This window comes from Carassius carassius, chromosome 37, assembly GCF_963082965.1.
Source record: "Carassius carassius chromosome 37, fCarCar2.1, whole genome shotgun sequence".
Lineage (NCBI taxonomy): Eukaryota > Metazoa > Chordata > Actinopteri > Cypriniformes > Cyprinidae > Carassius > Carassius carassius.
The window spans coordinates 21552237-21569672 of NC_081791.1; the positions used below are offsets into that span (position 1 = coordinate 21552237).

At 38.7% G+C, this 17436-nt stretch overlaps 1 protein-coding gene across 1 annotated transcript in view; it reads right to left on the minus strand.

Annotated features, from left to right (window-relative positions):
* Positions 1-17436, minus strand: part of LOC132118375 (plexin-A2-like) — a 190459-nt gene that overhangs the window by 18439 nt on the left and 154584 nt on the right. The window contains exons 20-26 of the mRNA XM_059528186.1: positions 16940-17174; positions 15435-15577; positions 14830-15098; positions 4342-4408; positions 3435-3581; positions 2961-3120; positions 1397-1500 (exon numbers count right to left, since the gene is read on the minus strand). Of these exons, the coding sequence (XP_059384169.1) occupies positions 1397-1500; positions 2961-3120; positions 3435-3581; positions 4342-4408; positions 14830-15098; positions 15435-15577; positions 16940-17174 (1125 nt within the window). The remainder of the gene's footprint in view (positions 1-1396; positions 1501-2960; positions 3121-3434; positions 3582-4341; positions 4409-14829; positions 15099-15434; positions 15578-16939; positions 17175-17436) is intronic.

Below are 17436 nucleotides of genomic sequence, written 5' to 3' on the forward strand. Positions count from 1 at the left end.
GCCAAAACTATTTGCTCTGGAAAATTAGCTAAAAACTCTTAAAACTACATTCTGTGACACAAAAATAGTATTATTTTTAAAACTATAGTGGATTTGGGTGTCCGCCATGAACTCACTGTGAGAAATACCGCAAGCGTAGTTCTGTTATCCCTAGAATATCATACTCTGAGGAAAAGAACTGAAAAAACTGTTGTATAAATATATATAGAAAATGATAAAAGAATATAATTCATAATTTATACATAGAATATGCATAATTATATAATAAAAACATAATTTTACATATAATATGGAATATACCCAATGTATATTTATCTATTTTTTATAAAATATAATATATTCTACATATATATTAATATTATATAATAATATAATATATTTTTCTACAAGAATAATAAGAAAGATGAACCTAATAATAATATAGGCAGTTTGTGAATGGGAAAAATGTTTACATTTTTTTTTTAAGGCTAATATACAGTTATCACAGTTCCATTGTAGTAACAACAATTAAGTATGGTCTTTTGTGGGAAATGTTTACCATGGTAAATTTTTGTAAAGGTAGTTCTTAACGCTATGACAAGACAATGATATTTCCTTTATTTCTGTATGATTTCTTTTCATGTATGCCTCTTCCTCAGATCACACATTGTGCACTCTCCCTCTCTCTCTCTCTCTCTCTCTCTCTTTCAATAAGTGCTGTTATCAGGTAGCTGCTCTGACGTGTGCTGTCTCTGTGGTGTCTGAAGTAAAGACAAGGTAAAGGCTGTAATTAATCCACTGAAGGTAAAGGACAAATTCTCTCTCTCATACACACAAGCACTTTTCCAGCAACACACTTAAAATGTTCACTGGCCAAGCTCAATAATTGTCCTCTATTATATTGTCCTGTGCAGTGTGATCTGCTGTCTGTCTCCCTGGAGCCAAACACTCACAGCGAGACATTTTGGAGCACTGTGTCAGATAAAGGGCATTTTTTGTTTGTTAAGCCTAATTATTGTTTCATGTCTGAGGAGTTAAATGGGTATACAGAGGATTTCTTTTCGTAGCATGTTGTCCTTGTGGTTGTGTTTTTTAATGATTCCGGATGTTTTTAAGATGCTATAATATACAGTTTTGTAGCATTATGATTTTTTCATTCCATTTTAAGCTTTAAGGATATTTCTATGTGTTCACTAGGAAAAAAATCCTGATTAAGAGCATGAAGTTTTGCAATTTTTGCACTGGGGAGAGAGCTTTGCATTGAGAATAGATGAATATGTATGCAAAGTACATTCAATTATTTTTATCTATCAATAAAGCAAAGAAAATCCATGATACATCCCCTTTAATGTCTACCCACTTAGACAGAAGAGGGCACCATGAGATTATGTATTAGCGTGTGTGTCCTCTTTTGTACCTGATAGTGCATGAGTGTGTTGAGCCTCTTCCAATCATTTTCAATCTTAGTGGTGATGTCTTCATCCTGCAGGACTACTCGGGCCATTCGTCCCTGACGCCACTCTGAAAAATCAAACATTTGCCATTAAAACAGACATAGTGAACCTCCTCCAGCTCAAAGCAGGTTGATTTGATCCAAAGCTCTGAATGTGTCTTTTCACATGGGTTAGAAATGTGTGTGTATGCGCAGTAGGGTATAATTAAATGCTAAAGAGAGAGCTGATAGGATATAGACAGGCTCAGAGTGAGAGTGATCATTGATTTTCTCCTCTGTTGAATGGGGTTTATTAGTTTACGTGGTTGCCAAATGCACAGATGATGCCTGCAGAAATCTAACCCCAACACACACACATAGACACACACAAAAGCAATGCCAGTTCTGCAGCTACAGAGACAGAACATCATCATGGAGGAGATTGCTCTGGCCAAGGTGCTGGAAGGATGATTTGCACCGCTGACAGGGGGCTTTTGTGTGGCGTGTGTGTGTGAGATGGGCGTTTGTGTGCCAGAAATGAAATGTGGAGTCAGTCTGTCAGCACCGTCTGTCAGCTTTTACCTGGGTCACACACTCACACAATAGACCTTCTTGTGTGTGCGCAAAAAGTGTAAATTTCTATCACTGTTTATGCATTACAGACAACGTGGAATCAAATCAGAATAAGTTGACATTCCTTTAAAAAAATGTGAGGTTATTATAAAGTATATTGAAAAGCTTTTCTGTGACTCTTTCTGGAGGTTACATTGCCATGGCAGTAGGTGGTGACTATTTTGTTATTAGTGTGTCATTGAATCATTCATTTAAACGATTTTGTTCAAAAACCTCAAATTAAACAAGTGAATCATTCATCCAACTGATTCAACTGATCCAACTGAGTTGATAAAGAAAAAAACGGGGTTGTCTTTAAGTATCTCAGTCACTCAATTAATTTGAAATCACTGTTAAATTATTTAGAAATTCAACAATTTTTTGTGTGAATAATTGAATCATTCAAGTTAACTGATTTGTTCAAAAGGATTAATGTGATAAAGAATATATCACATGACTTTTCTTTGTGAGTGAGTCAAATAAATCATTAACTACAATGATATGTTAACAAAAAATTAGGAATGTATAAATATATAATTCAGGAATGAAACAAACAACTCTATGACTGAGTTACTGAATTATTCAGTAAACCAATTCCTTCAAAGCGATGAACAAAAAGAATCATTAAATCATTCACTTATACTATTCAATCAGAAACACTGATTGATTCAGGAATGAAACAGGTGACTCTTTATGAGTGAGTAACTGAATCATATATTCAACTGGTTCCTTCAAAACAAGTGCAGAAATTCTCTGAAAGAATCTGTTCAAAAACACTTATTTATTCACTAAATGATTCACTCAAATGATTCTTTCTGCTGCGCCTTCATATTTTGAGTGAAGAAAATTGACAAAGTAACTAAATATTGTTTAGTTACTTATTTTTAACTTAAATTTTGAAAGCAATATCACACTCGTGTGCACACATTAAACTCACCCAGGTCCATGTCCACAGCTTTGGGTCTCTGTGAATACGGCATGTTCTTATAGACGGCATCCAGAATCTTCTCTTTGACCTGCGTGATGGTGTCACAGTTCAGAACCTTGACTGGGATCTCCGGGCTGTTCTCGTTCTCTGGGTTGACGCAGTTTAAGATCTGGAAGGAAAAAAAGAGAATAAGGATGATGAGCTGTTGGGCTGTGGTCGGTGAAGCCATAGGTGTGGAGAGTGGCTCTGGAAAAGCCCATTTCCTGGCTCGAGAAATCTAATTTCACACCCTCTGCAGGACCTCAATCTCAGCCTTAGCAGGGTATGAGAGACTAATGAACACTACCCTCCCTTGACCAGACTGTCTGATTTCAAACACACACACACACACACACACACACACACAATAACAGCACTGAAATTCGTGAGAGTTTATTAGATACTATGTTTATAATTGTGGCTATGAGAGTGTGTGATGCTGACCAGTGTCTTGTAGTCAATCTGTTGTCGGATGAGTTTGTCCTCACTGAGGGAGTATCGGGCTTCTCCAGTGATGGCGTCTATTGGGCCTTTTTCCATCTGCTGTTTTATAGCACAGTACAGCATGAAGAGAGGCTCACCTGCACACTCCTGTAGACACAGACACCAACACACATTATTATTATTACTTTACCACTTCTTATACTTTATTAATGGTAAAAGAAATGAATACTTCTATTCATTAAGGATGCATTGGATTGAATTATAAAGACATTTACAGTGTAACAGGATTTCTAATTTAATTTTATGAATCAATCAAGATCATGTGGCAACAATGTACATAACAGACTACCATTTTAAATGTTTATTATTGCATAATGTGTACAGTTAGCATACAGTGTGTATAATATACTGCACATTCATGTTTACTTTGACCATTTTTGACCTACATAAAAAGGCCAAAAGCTTTCTCGAAAACAAATTTGTTTTAAACATTCCCAGGTTACTAACAGATGTTTCTGCCGAACTTCTCACTGACTTGATTCGCCCCATTCATGGCAAGATATCAAATCTATTTTAGTTCGAGACAGCAGCAGCAAGTAAACATGATAACCTTGAGCAAAACTGAATGCTAAAACTCTAAATTCCAACTATCTATTCCAACTATAAGTCTAAACACATGAATGTCTTTGATATTTCTCCTACGACTGTTTGCAGAGACTCCAATTATTTGAATGAGCTCCTGCAAATATACAAATTCCCGATGATCATGAGATGACTTGCGCTTCCTGTCTAATTGGGCGGCTCTGTTCCAGAAAAATCTGCAGAGTGAAGCAGACTTCATGCTGAGCGTCAAAAGCCTGTCTAGATGAGACTAGTACTATTACAGGAAGCCAAAGAAGCAAGTTACCTTCAAGAACTTATGAAGCAGGAAAGCAAACCAGTTGGTTAGCATCTTCTCAGCAACAGACTCTGTCCTGAAACACACAAGTACACAAACATCAGCAGATGACAACACTTATCGTCAAGAACACCAGCATATTTCTTTTATGTATAATGACGGCTGGGTTTTGATGGAGGGGGAAAACAGAAAGTGTCGAAAACTCGAGTTGCCTTCACTGTCAGTCACTCCAGACTCTCTTTGTGCATTTTTTTCTCTTTTGACCACCCCCATCTCTTTCTTTCTTTGCTTTGAGGGATGAGACAGATACACAGACACAAACCCACAAATGACAAACACACGACTCAAACCGGGATCTCTAGAGCTGTGGTCAATAATTTGGGAAACGAAAAAAAGAAAGAGCCAAAAGGTTTGTTGAAGACAGAGCAGGTAGAAAACTGAAGAGAGAGAGGGGGAAAGATAACGCAGACGGAGGAAGAGAGAACAAACAGTAACCCGACGGGAGTGGTTAACGAGCATGAAAAATACATGAAAGGGTTATTCCCTCGTTCTGATGGCTGAGCGCGCCTGTGGAATACCAATACCTCTTTTTCCCTGCAAAACATTTCTCCTTTCACCCCTGAAAATACTTTTTCCTCCTCACTCTGTTTGTGGCAGTGAGTATTATGTTCACTTATGGACATTACAAATACACATGAGCATCACAGGACGATGTAATATCAGCTGCGTAATTGTCGTAGTGATGTTTGCGACGTTATGCACTCGCACACACTCTACTCGGCCGCCATGGGGACGGTGGGGCAGCACACCGGCAATTTACTCAACAGCGGTGAGAGAAAATGACTCTCTTAATGCATGTGGAAATAACTATGATTACACCGCTGAGACAGCCCGCAAACACAGAGTGTGGAGAGAGTGTGTGTGTGTGTATCTTTGAGCGTGTCTACATGTGCGTATTGTGCTTGAGGGGGTCACGCTTCAGGGCCACATGTGAGAGTCAGCGCTGATCGGCGAGACGAGATGAGGTGCGTTTATAGAGGTCAGGTCTGGATTGGGATAAACCCGTAATCGCTGCATATTCATATGACCAAGGTGAGATGACAGACCGTTTTTGAAACAAATCTCTCATGCTCAACTAGCTGCATTTATTTAATAATAATAAAAAAAATGGTTATGATAGAAAAACATTACAATTTAACATAACTAGTTTCTATTCTAATATATTTAAAATGCCATTTATTCCTGTGACGGCAAAGCTGTTTTTATAGCAGTCATTACTCCAGTCTTCAGCGTCACATCCTTTTTGAAGAAATAAGTGGGATATATTACTTAAGTGATTTGTCTTTCCACTGGGAACTGACAAACTTCTGCTGAAAAATCTAACTAAACCTAGTATAAAGATATGTTCAGATTTATTGCACAAGACACATTGTCTTAAAAAGCCACAAAACCATGAAAAACAAAGCAATGCTGCACAGGACAGCAGGAGCTAAAACATATCTACATAAAATAATCAACAACTTAAAAACAGTAAAGATAAAATTCAAGAAGGCATCCTTCCCCCCAGTGCTTGAAGTGGCCCAATAGAGGTGCCGGTACTCTATTATAGCCTATATATATATATATATATATATATATATATATATATATTTTTTTTTTTTTTATTGATGACTCCCCTCATGCCCTGAGGTAACAACAACTATATTGAAGGGGTTTATACAGCAGTCAACAGACGACCTTATAAAAAATAATAAATCCTTTTATTAGTTTGTGGATTTGCTTGAGCTACTGAAAAAGAAAACTAAAAAAAAACAATGACTGTTGTAACAGTGAGTAAAACAGACCTTTCAGCTTAAACGTATTATTTGTACACAGTGCCGCGAACTGTCAATCACTCCTGTACGCGTGCATCACTGTCCTCCTCGCAGCTGCAGCCACTTGCGCTCTCTTCATCAAGCTTTAAAACAAAAAGGTCGTATTGTCTTTGTGCACATAGATTTATTAGATAAATGAATATCTAAATTCGTGCCGCCTATGGTATTTTTTTAGAACTTAGAAAAAAGATGCTGCAGCCAATGAGCAGCAGGCGGGGGCTGGTTGCAGGACGACTCAACCTCCGCAGACAGTTTTTAATGTTTATCAGACAATAACTACTCAAGATTTTGCTTTAGTATAATTTTTGGGACAATTAGGGCCAGATTCGGGATTCGGGACAACAGTTTAGATTTCGGGACTATCCCGAATTTTTCGGGACGTCTGGTCACCCTACCTGAATGAGCTACTGCAATACTTCATTAGCTTGCATCTGACCTGCAGCGATATCATTCAGGCTTGGTGGGATATCAGCCAGTGAATCATCTGATTCTGACCGTGTTGTTAAAGTACTCAGAGTCTGAAACCAGGAGAGCATATTAAGTGGTGTTCACTGTGTTTGAATTAATACCGAGCCGAATGTGCGTTTTTCAATCACCCTCTCCGGCCACGTTGAGTTGTTACTGACAGCGGCACAAGCAACCCATGCGCTTTTCACTTGTAAAACTCAAGGTTATATGGGTAATGTAGTCTCTGCTCTCGGTGAGACAAATTAGGAAGCATGCATTGTGAAGGGCGCTCTGATAAGCGGCAGGGCATGCTAAAGATTAAAACCTCTATTACAAACCTTCAATAACATGACTTAGGTGCCCTTGAGCAAGGCATCGAACCCCCAACTGCTCCCCGGGCGCCGCAGCATAAATGGCTGCCCACTGCTCCGGGTGTGTGCTCACAGTGTGTGTGTGTTCACTGCTCTGTGTGTGTGCACTTTGGATGGGTTAAACGCAGAGCACAAATTCCGAGTATGGGTCACCATACTTGGCTGAATGTCACTTCACTTTCACTTTCACTTATTAAAACAGATGTCCAAATGAGCGTACCGGTACGCTAAAAGTACGTTCTGGGCGCACGGAGAGGTGGCGATACGCTCAAGAGCTATATTTGGAAGTGGCGGTACTGAGTACCGGTGCGTACCGGCCCACTTAAAGCACTGCTTCCCCCTATATAGTTGCCTATAACAGGTCAGTCACTGAGGCGAACTACTGGTGGGTGAAGACATGGCCTTTATAATTAGAATACCCATTTTGGCATATTTCATTGGCATAACATACAGATTTGGAGATAGACAGAAGCAATAATAGAAAACAGTCATGGTGGCCACTGAGTGGATGGGTTGCTTAAAAAAAACAAGTTATTAGCGCATTGAGGGGTTTCAGGTTTGTATATTCAGTAGTTAAGAGTCTATTAACATAAAGATGATGTGATTTGCATTATACTGCATTTGTTTTTTTGAGGTATTCACCCATCTGGGTTAATGCATTAACTGATGATATATGCTAATTTTACTGAAAGAACAACCATGGCTGTCGAATAACGAGGCTGACAAATTATACTTATTTAATAATGGTGCATTTTAGTGAATAAATCAATGGAAGTCTCACACAGAGATGAAATAAGAGAAAGGCGAGAGGAGGGGAAATAGAAGGAGTGATGCAAGATGGAGTGAAATGAAGGAAAGTCATCATGCTTGTGACAAGAACGTCAGTTATTCTGTGGTTCTTCTTAAGGACAGTGTGTGTTTGTGTGTTTTATTTAGCAGCGTGTGTGGTGGGCTATACAAAACATTGTCATGTTTATATATTCTCTTTTAAGCCTGTCAACTTTCCTTTGTATCCTACCTGTTTTATTCTGGGCCTGTGAGCTGAGGGACTTTGGATGCAGGAGCGAGAGGAACCAGTGTGTATTTGTGCACTGATGCGTGGATTCACGTGTGACACTCATTCAGTGAGTGTGTGTGTGAGTCTGAGTGAATTATGAGCTCTGACATACACATACACTACATTGACAGCGCGTTTGATGCTGGTTGCATCAGGTCTTGCCAGAGTGTTTCCTTACTCTTTCCTGTCTCAGTCAATCAGTGATCTATGATGGACGATAACGGACAAACCCCCCCCCCCCCCTACAAACGGGCTGAATTAACAGTTACTGAACTAAATGTACTTCCTTTCAAAATGCAGTATCCATGTGAACCTAGTTTATTAGAAGCATCCGGTTCAGTGCCTCTCATAAGCTAGTTTCACAAATGGTTGGAAATGAAGTGAAATTGGTTGGGAATTTTCAAATGCACTCGGGAATTGGGCACTCTCTTCTGGCGCAGCGACACATTTCATATTGCAGAGGCTAAGAGTCAATATCTGGCTTCAAAGTATAATTCAGACCCACAGAAGTCAATCTCCAAAATCTCTTCATTGCTGATTTGATGCTTTAAAAAACTATTTCGCTACTGAATCACTACTTTCTTTCACCAGGAAGCTCAAACATATTGCCTGTTCATCCCCCGGTGAGAGAATGAATGAACAGAAAGTTAATAGTAGCTAGGCTAATTTAACCACCTAAATGAGTTTTTGCATCCTCTACAACTTCATCACACCAGGTTTAATTTTGCCTCCGTTCGCTCAGAAAGAGTGTGCTTTTCCTTCTTCCTTCAGCATTTTTCTGTCTTTTTGCTTGCTTTCTTTTTTAACAGAGTTTCATTAATGAACACAAGGGTTTTATTAGCTATCAGTGTAATTATAAGTCTGCATGTGTGTGTGTGTGTCTTAAGGTGGGTAAAGGAATGCTTCACTGAAGGGGAAACACACAACACAATGTGGCTCACTAATAGTCCATTCTGAGGCTCTGTGTGCCTGCAAATCTCATTAGGTGAAAACATGTATACAAACACAAACAGCAGCAAGAGAGAGCCTGAGGCCATGGAGGCGTGCCATTTTTAGCCACAGTCCTCCAGAGATATTAACATGAGGGAGCGAAAGACAAATAAGCAAACTCAAAAGTCCCATGGAGAAATTATTTTCTGTTGTGGCCTAGTGGCTACTAGCGCTGACAAATTGAGTCGTGGTGCTCATGTGGATGACAAAAAAGCTTGAGAAAAAGCCAAAAAATATACTATAATAACTCAGCACAAATATTACCTGGACAAGAAAATAACAACTTTAGACAAAAAATAAGAATAAGATGCACTAAACCACAACAAAACACAAACAAAAACCATGCACTATACATGCAGAGCTGTGGCAGGCGATGCAGGTTCGAAAGCATCCCTTTTCATTCTCCCATGTATTCGTCTGTCTTTTCTCTAACGTCTCTGTCAATAAAGAATGGCAAAAATCCACTGAAAGCTTTTTATGCATTGCGCGACTGCTATTTGATTCATTGTGGCTTTCCCACTGAAGTGATGAATCAGTCTGCACTGAAAAATAACATTCCCCTGCCGATCCACATGGAACCAGAAGCCCACAAGTCTGAGTCTTTTGTCTCCATATATTCCATAATTAAATAAAGATTAAAATATAATAAGACAAGCAAATATTAATGACAACTAAGCTTTAGGCGATTTGAAATGAAACGTACAGTCACTCTGATGACCACAGAGACCAGACAGGCTCTTGTTATTTTCACAGTCGGTTATCATTAAATGCAAGTGGGTCACTTTATGAAAATAAATTAGTCTCTCTGTTGATATTGTCTGATTCTTAAAAGATGTCTCATTTGCAAGCAACTGCCCTACAGGCATCTTTGACATTCATTATTTTTCTTAACACACATGAACGTCCTTTGGTCCTACTTCAAGAATATGTAGAAGGATCGCACTCTATCAAAGTAGCTCACTTGGTTATGATTGTCAGCTCAAAGTGGGAAGATGATTTTAAGCTGCAATACTTGTGCTTCTTTACATGTTATTAAAATTGCAAAAGGGGGTTGGAGATGTAGCCAAGTGGCTTGTGCTGAATATTGAGCCTTGGTTTTCATGTGGGTAGCATGGTATTTGGAAGAAAAAAAAAACATTAAAAATAAAATAAACGTAAAAAAAAAAGAAAAAAAAAAAGTTTTGAACTCTGCATGAGTTATTATATCACAAAGAAAAAAAAACTACATTTTGATTTTTACTTCAGAACAAGAATGTAATCATTTACAGTTAAAAATTATGGTGTTGTACATGATGTTAAACATTTGTCCATTGCAACAGAAGACATTTTTGTCAGCCATGTTAAATTAATGCTGTCATCAATCCAAAAAACCCACAATGACACAGTAAGAGTACAGTGGAATTTTAGATAAGGGTCAAAGGTAACCAGTTATGGTGTTTTGGATGTAACATCTCACCCTGAATGCCTAAATATGGCTTTTAAAGATCAATTTGAGCCATAATTCTTCACTTAATTCATCTGTAGAACAGGAAATAAGACCGGATTGATCCAGAAACACCAATGAATGCATCGCTCACTGATGTGGGACAAGCTCCAGATGTATTCCATTATCCGAGAAATGTTAAGATGAGGAGCAGATACAGAAAGGGGTCACAAGAAGGGCAGGGTTTGTTCACATGGATCAATTGAAATCAAAATGCTTGAGACAGAGAGAAAACGAGAGCGAGAGACACAGAGTAATGCCTTTTATTAAAGGAACAGAGAAGAAAATTAGTGAGATGGAGCCCAATCGATGTGGAGGGAGTGGAGACCAGCAGTAGTTGCAAAAACGACGGTGTTCGTTTAACCGTGACACCAACAGGAAACCATGTGGCTGAATGCGATAGAGAAAAAGGAAGGAAACGATAAATGGAAACACAACAGATTTGTTGGGTTTCTAATACAGCCTTCTAGTTCTCCAGATGCTTCCTGTAAAAATAAAGACAGGGATCTGCAAACAAGACCAAAAGGAGCATGTCGAATCGATAATCTCCTAAATTCCCCCATAGAAAAAAAGAAAAGAAAAAGTGTCATCTAAAACCACGGGCCCCTGATCCCCACGGCCGAGCCTGCCAGCACGGGGGGATTAGTGTTTTGTGTTCCTAATGACAGCAGATAATGAGAGAGACGCGGCGTCTGTCACATTAAATAACAGCGTAATCCACATTTCCCTTGCATCTATTTACTGTGACTACTAATGAGCTACGTAACGAAACAACAAAATCATTCAATAAGATCGAGAGAGAGCAAACAAGGAACGGCTGTGTTGTGTCTGCTTTGAATATTCAAAGTGTAATGTATAGCTGATATAGCGCCACGGTCGGCAGGAACAAATCACCTCTAGCTAAAGACTGTGCTTAGCCCTTGGGCAACTCTTTGTTTAATCATTATTAGTCTAAATCTTCTGAAAGACTCATCCCATCCAGCACATCATTTGTTTGAACTACCCTCAGGTCGCAGTACAGGACAATATATCCCAGGACAGTTGCAATACTAAATGAACACTGAATGTAATGTTTCTTTTGTGTAATATTCCATCTTGTTTCAATCTGAACTCTGCAATTATTCACAGTAGTGTATTCAAAAACTGCTGCAACTTTGCTGAATATGTAAATATTGGTGCTTAAAGTATATATTTTTATTCTTTTACACACACACACACACACACACACACACACACACACACACACACACACACACACACACACACACACACACACACATATATATTCAGTGTTGGGTAAGTTACTTTCAAAAAGTAATTAATTACTATTACCAATCATCAACATTGCATCATCATCAATATTGCATTTAAATTACTTTACTAATTACTCTGTCTGAAAAGTAACTTAGTTACTCAATAAATAACTTAATTATTCAAATCGCTACATCTTAAAATCCTTAATAGCAATTAAACTTTTTATTCTTTCAATTCGAATCAAACATGGAATAGTTTAGCCTTTTAGCTTTAAAACAACTGTAATACTTAAACATTTTAATAAAAAATGTAACCTTTCTTTGGTTAACAAATAGAAATACTCTGAGAAAAGTTAAACAATACATTTCAGCTGGGCAAGATGTTCAGTAAAAGCCCAACTAGTAAAATCCGTACAGGTTTATGTAAAAATAACATGTGTAACAAGTAGCCTAATGAAGGTAAAAATAAATTAAATAAACGATCTTCTCTTCTGAATAAAGCCATGTCAGATCGCACTGTTATTCCGAGGTAAATTCCTCATAGCACGACTTCTTTCAAAATCTATGAAAATTAGACAAATTATATATATATATATATAAATTAGGGATAATTTATGCGCGGAAAACGTGTGCATGCTAGAAATAGAACCGACGACTATTTTTCAAGCGACACGCTAGCGTGTTGGAAGCATTTCCAGGCAAAATATTATAGGAAAATATGTTTATATAATAATAATAATAATAATAATTCATTACATTTATATAGCGCTTTTCTAGGCACTCAAAGCGCTTACATTGTCATGGGGTATCTCCTCATCCACCACCAGTGTGCAGCATCCACCTGGATTATGCGACAGCAGCCATATTGCGCCAGAACACCCACAACACACCAGCTTACTGGTGGAGAGGAGACAGCGTGATGAAGCCAATCAGCGGATATGGGGATTGTTAGGAGGCCATGATAGTCAGAGGCCAATGGGCGAATTTAGCCAGGATGCCAAGGTCACACCTCTACTCTTTTCGAAAGACTTCCTGGGATTTTTAATGACCACAGAGAGTCAGGAGCTCGGTTTAACGTCTCATCCGAAGGACGGTGCTTGTTGACTATAGTGTCCCCATCACTACACTGGGGCGCTAGGACCCACACAGACCACAGGGTGAGCACCCCCTACTAGCCTCACTAGCACCTCTTCCAGCAGCAACCTAGTTTTCTCAGGAGGTCCCCCATCCAGGTACTGACCAGGCTCAGCCCTGCTTAGCTTCAGTGGGAAACCAGTCTTGGGCTCCAGGGTGATATGGCTGCCGGCATTTGTACACAAATACATATTAATTCATGACATTTTGATGTTTGAAAGTCTATAGGTTGACATAAATTCAGATATAAATGTAATTTAATAAATAAATAAATAATTATCGATTTTCAAATATTGCACCTGTCAAGCCTAGTATATTTTGCCGTCAAAACTGTTGACGGTGTCCTTTATCAGTAGGCGTAGTTGTAGGTGTGTAAAAAAAAGTTGATATTGTTGTCATGAAGACAAGAGCCTGGTCTGTCGGCGGTCTCCCTCTATGTCACCTACAGCAGCAGCAGCGCGCCAGCGCCGCGTCAGGCACGCTTCTGGTGTGTAAAGACACAGAAAACGTGAGGCAGCCGCCACGCTTCTGGCACGCAGTAGAGATGCCACGCAGCCATTGTGTCACCGGCCTAAGGCCGGAGACACTGTAGGTTGCATGGCGCAAGCGTCTCAGCTGCGTGGCATGTCCGTTTTTAATTCGGCTCCCATGTTAACAGGTTAAAGCTTGCAGACTGCTTGCATGAGACGCGCATCTCAGGAAAACACGTGAATGCTAGAAATAGAATCGACGCCTATTTTTCACGCGACACGCAAGCGTGTTGGAAGTGTTTCCAGGCAAAATAGAATAGGAAAATATGTTTATATGTCATTTTGTACACAAATACATATTAATTCATGACACTTTGATGTTTGAAAGTCTGTAGGTTGACATAAATTCAGATATAAATGTAATTTAAAAAATAAATTAATAATTATCGATTTCCAAATATTGCACCTGTCAAACATAGTCTATTTTGCCGTCAATACTGTTGACTGTGTCCTTTATCAGTAGGCTTTATATTTATGTTCAACATGAAGTATAGATATTGTTGTCATGAAGACAAGAGCCTGGTCTGTCGGCAGTCTCCCTCTATGTCACCTACAACAGCAGCATGCTGGGATTGGTAATGCTGCACTGTAATCATGGTTATTTATATTTTTCATTATATTTTATTATATGATAGTGCTTTGAGACTGAGAGTATTTTATTTAGTGGAGAACTTTGCAGCAGTATTTTATTTCTTATTCTATTTTTATTTTATATATATTTTATTAAAAAGTATTTTAAAAAAAAGTGTATAGTAATAAACAACCTGCAGTTTAATGTTTGCATTTCTTTCCCTTACTGTACCGAAAATGAACCGATCCGTGACTTTAAAACCGAGGTACGTACCGTTACACCCCTAATATATATATATATACATATATATATACACACACACACACACACATATTGGTCTTCTATTTATTTATTTATTTTAGTAATTTGTGTTAAACCTTAGTTTTTGACTGTAATAGGATTGCACATACTATACTGTAATTACATTGTACTTTTTGTATAATGACAATAAAGATTCAGATTCTAGTTGACACCTTGCTTCGGACAGACTTACAAATACAAACCTATACAAATTTGGAGGGAAAGCATAAAGGACAGCCGAGAGCGAGAGAGAGGAAAAAACAAGTGGATTTGAGCTGCTCATGAATCTTTTATGAGTACCTAGCGCACAAATGATAAGTGACACTGACAATGGGGCCGTACTGAGGGACTGCAGAGTTATGGATCATGAATCAATATAGCTATTATGCCCGGCTAAGATAACGCAACAAAACTTTGAGTTCAGTTACTGACGTATTCGTTCAGAGTAAATGGAGAAATTAAATGAAACATGAAGTGAATAGCAAACCTCCTGAGAAGCAGTTTAGGATGGTTCTTGCTCTCCAGGTTCTTGTCGATGAGGTCGGACAGCAGGTGTTTGAGCACATCCGTGGCATATTCCAGTCGACCCTGGAGAGCCGTCATTATTAGCGACGCCACATTGCCACGGTCACGCATGGAGAAGGAGCGCTGCATTTCCAGTGTACGGATGAATGTCAACAAAAACACCTTGTTGTTTATCAGCTGGGCAAACAGCTTCAGAGCTTTTTCAACGCACAGCTGCCCATTACCAGAGACCTGGAACACACAACAACATCTTTGCTGTTAAATACCAAAAAAAAATGAATAAGCCAACTGCAACTGTCTAATATACTGTAAATAATGCATAATTTAAATACAAAACTAGAGAACATGCAACAAGAAAAATGTCCTAACCAGGTTAAATATTTTTATGGTCATTTGCTTTAGCTGGGTAGGCTCATTGGTCTAAAATCCTGTTCTATATAATGGTATATTAAATATCCAGTATGATTGCATATGATTGCGTCACATGGCACAGAAATTTGTTGTTAGGACAGCTTGTTAGAGATAATTGTTCCTGAAATAATCCTCTCAACATAGACCGCAGCCCACCTCCAGCTCTCTGAGCACAGGATGGTCCTCGATGCCGGGGAATAACACTCTCATGGCATATGTGCGGTAATCCAGATAGGGAATTCCGGCCCGGTCCAGATCACTCGTCAACTCATTAATGTCTGTCTGCAGTTCTGCAAAAGCTAAAAACAAAATAGAGAGGAGAAAAAAGGAGAGAAACCATTTCAATACACAGTTCAATGTCCAGGTCACGTTGTGCCACAAAATCAAGAAGATAAACTATTTAACAAATGATACAAATAATCATCTTATTTGGTATAGAGAAAAAATTAGCACATTCTTATCAAATTCGAAATCTGTAAATAGAAAGTGCATCATTGTAGTATTTATTTTTATACTAGTACATGCTTTAATTTAAGATGATATATTTTCATGAAAATCATGAAGCACATTCAAATATATGTAAAACAATTATTAATTTAAATAACTATCATATGAAAATCACAATTAATATAATAACAATAACATTAATATTACCAAGTAATATTTAACTCAAAGATCAACAAAAATTATGTAGTAACAAGAATTTAGAGAGGAAAATGGATTAAAAATATATTATTTCTTATTTTAAATTACTTCAAATTTATAATACTATGAACTGGAACAGAAACTTTTACTTGAAATATGTAGGGGTTTTTAAGTTCACATTAAAGGTCCAAACGCAACAAAACCTGAACCGCTGAACTGCTGATCAGGATCTCTGAAGACTTAGTTTTGTCCAGTTTGAGGTTTATATTAAGTTCCTGAAGGGAGGCAGACGAAGAGAGCAAACCAAAATAACCTCTCAGCCTCTCTCTATTTATGGGTTTCTCACTCACACAAACACACACAGAGAGTAAATTGCAGGCTGCTGAAGTGCTTGTCCCCTGTTGCTGGAGACTGGAGGTGGGATGTCTTTAATTGGGTCCATTCTGACAGAGCCTGGGGCAGCACTCTTCCCTTAGGGAGTTATCTATCTCTCTTTCTCTCTCTCCTCACGTTTCCTTATTTCTCTTTTCTGGAACGTTCCTTCTGCCTTCACTCTATCGTCTCCTCTCACCTGGCCTCCTCTTCATCTCGGCCCAGCGTCTCTCTCTGTGCCTTTTCTCTCATCTTAAACTCTCTCTCTCACAGGCGTTCATGGAGTGCAGGACTCGATCTGCCCCTTTAATACTTCTGCATCTGAAATTCCTTGCGGCTCCAGAATCAGTCAACACAAAGCTCATCCTCTCAGACCAGCTAACCGTAGGTCAGGGACGCTCTCTCTTCTGCATTGTGTGTAAGAAACGGTTTTATTGGTCAGCCATCCATAAATCCATCCTATGATGTTTTGCAATACCCAAACACAATAATTTATCTAACTAAAAGAGTTGAATGCACTGTAAATTGGACACACACAGTCATGTTGTGTGGTTGTAATGAAACATGAGATTATTTTCTCTCAAATGAACACAAATAATCAATAACACTACATAGTGAAAGGGTGATGTCCGTGTCTTTCCCACCTTCCTTGCACTCCAGAGCGACCCTGGACTCCAGGTTGTCCATTTGCATCTGGAGTCGTTTGAGTGTGAGGTCGTTCTCGCGGGATTTACGCTTGTAAGCAATAAGCACAAGGATGACGATGATGAGAAGGAGGCCGCCGCCGGCAGCGATGCTGACAATGGCAGGAAGAGTCAGGAGGCTGTCAGAGAGAATGTTTACTGAGCCAGGGGACACATGCAGACCACCGACCTGCACCTGAGAGAACAAACCCACACACATAAATATATATATATATACACACATGAGAATCAATCCAGAATAAATGCACACACATAAAGATGCACACAGAGATACAGAGTGTAAAAATATACCTTACTCTCCGAATCAACAAAAATCTTAGAAAAACACATACACATACAGCGTGCTAAGTTTAGGGCAGCACTAATGGTAACTGCTTTTCTGTTTCTAGGGAACCTGGTGACAGCAACAAGACTGTGGCATTGCTGAAGGTCTGGTC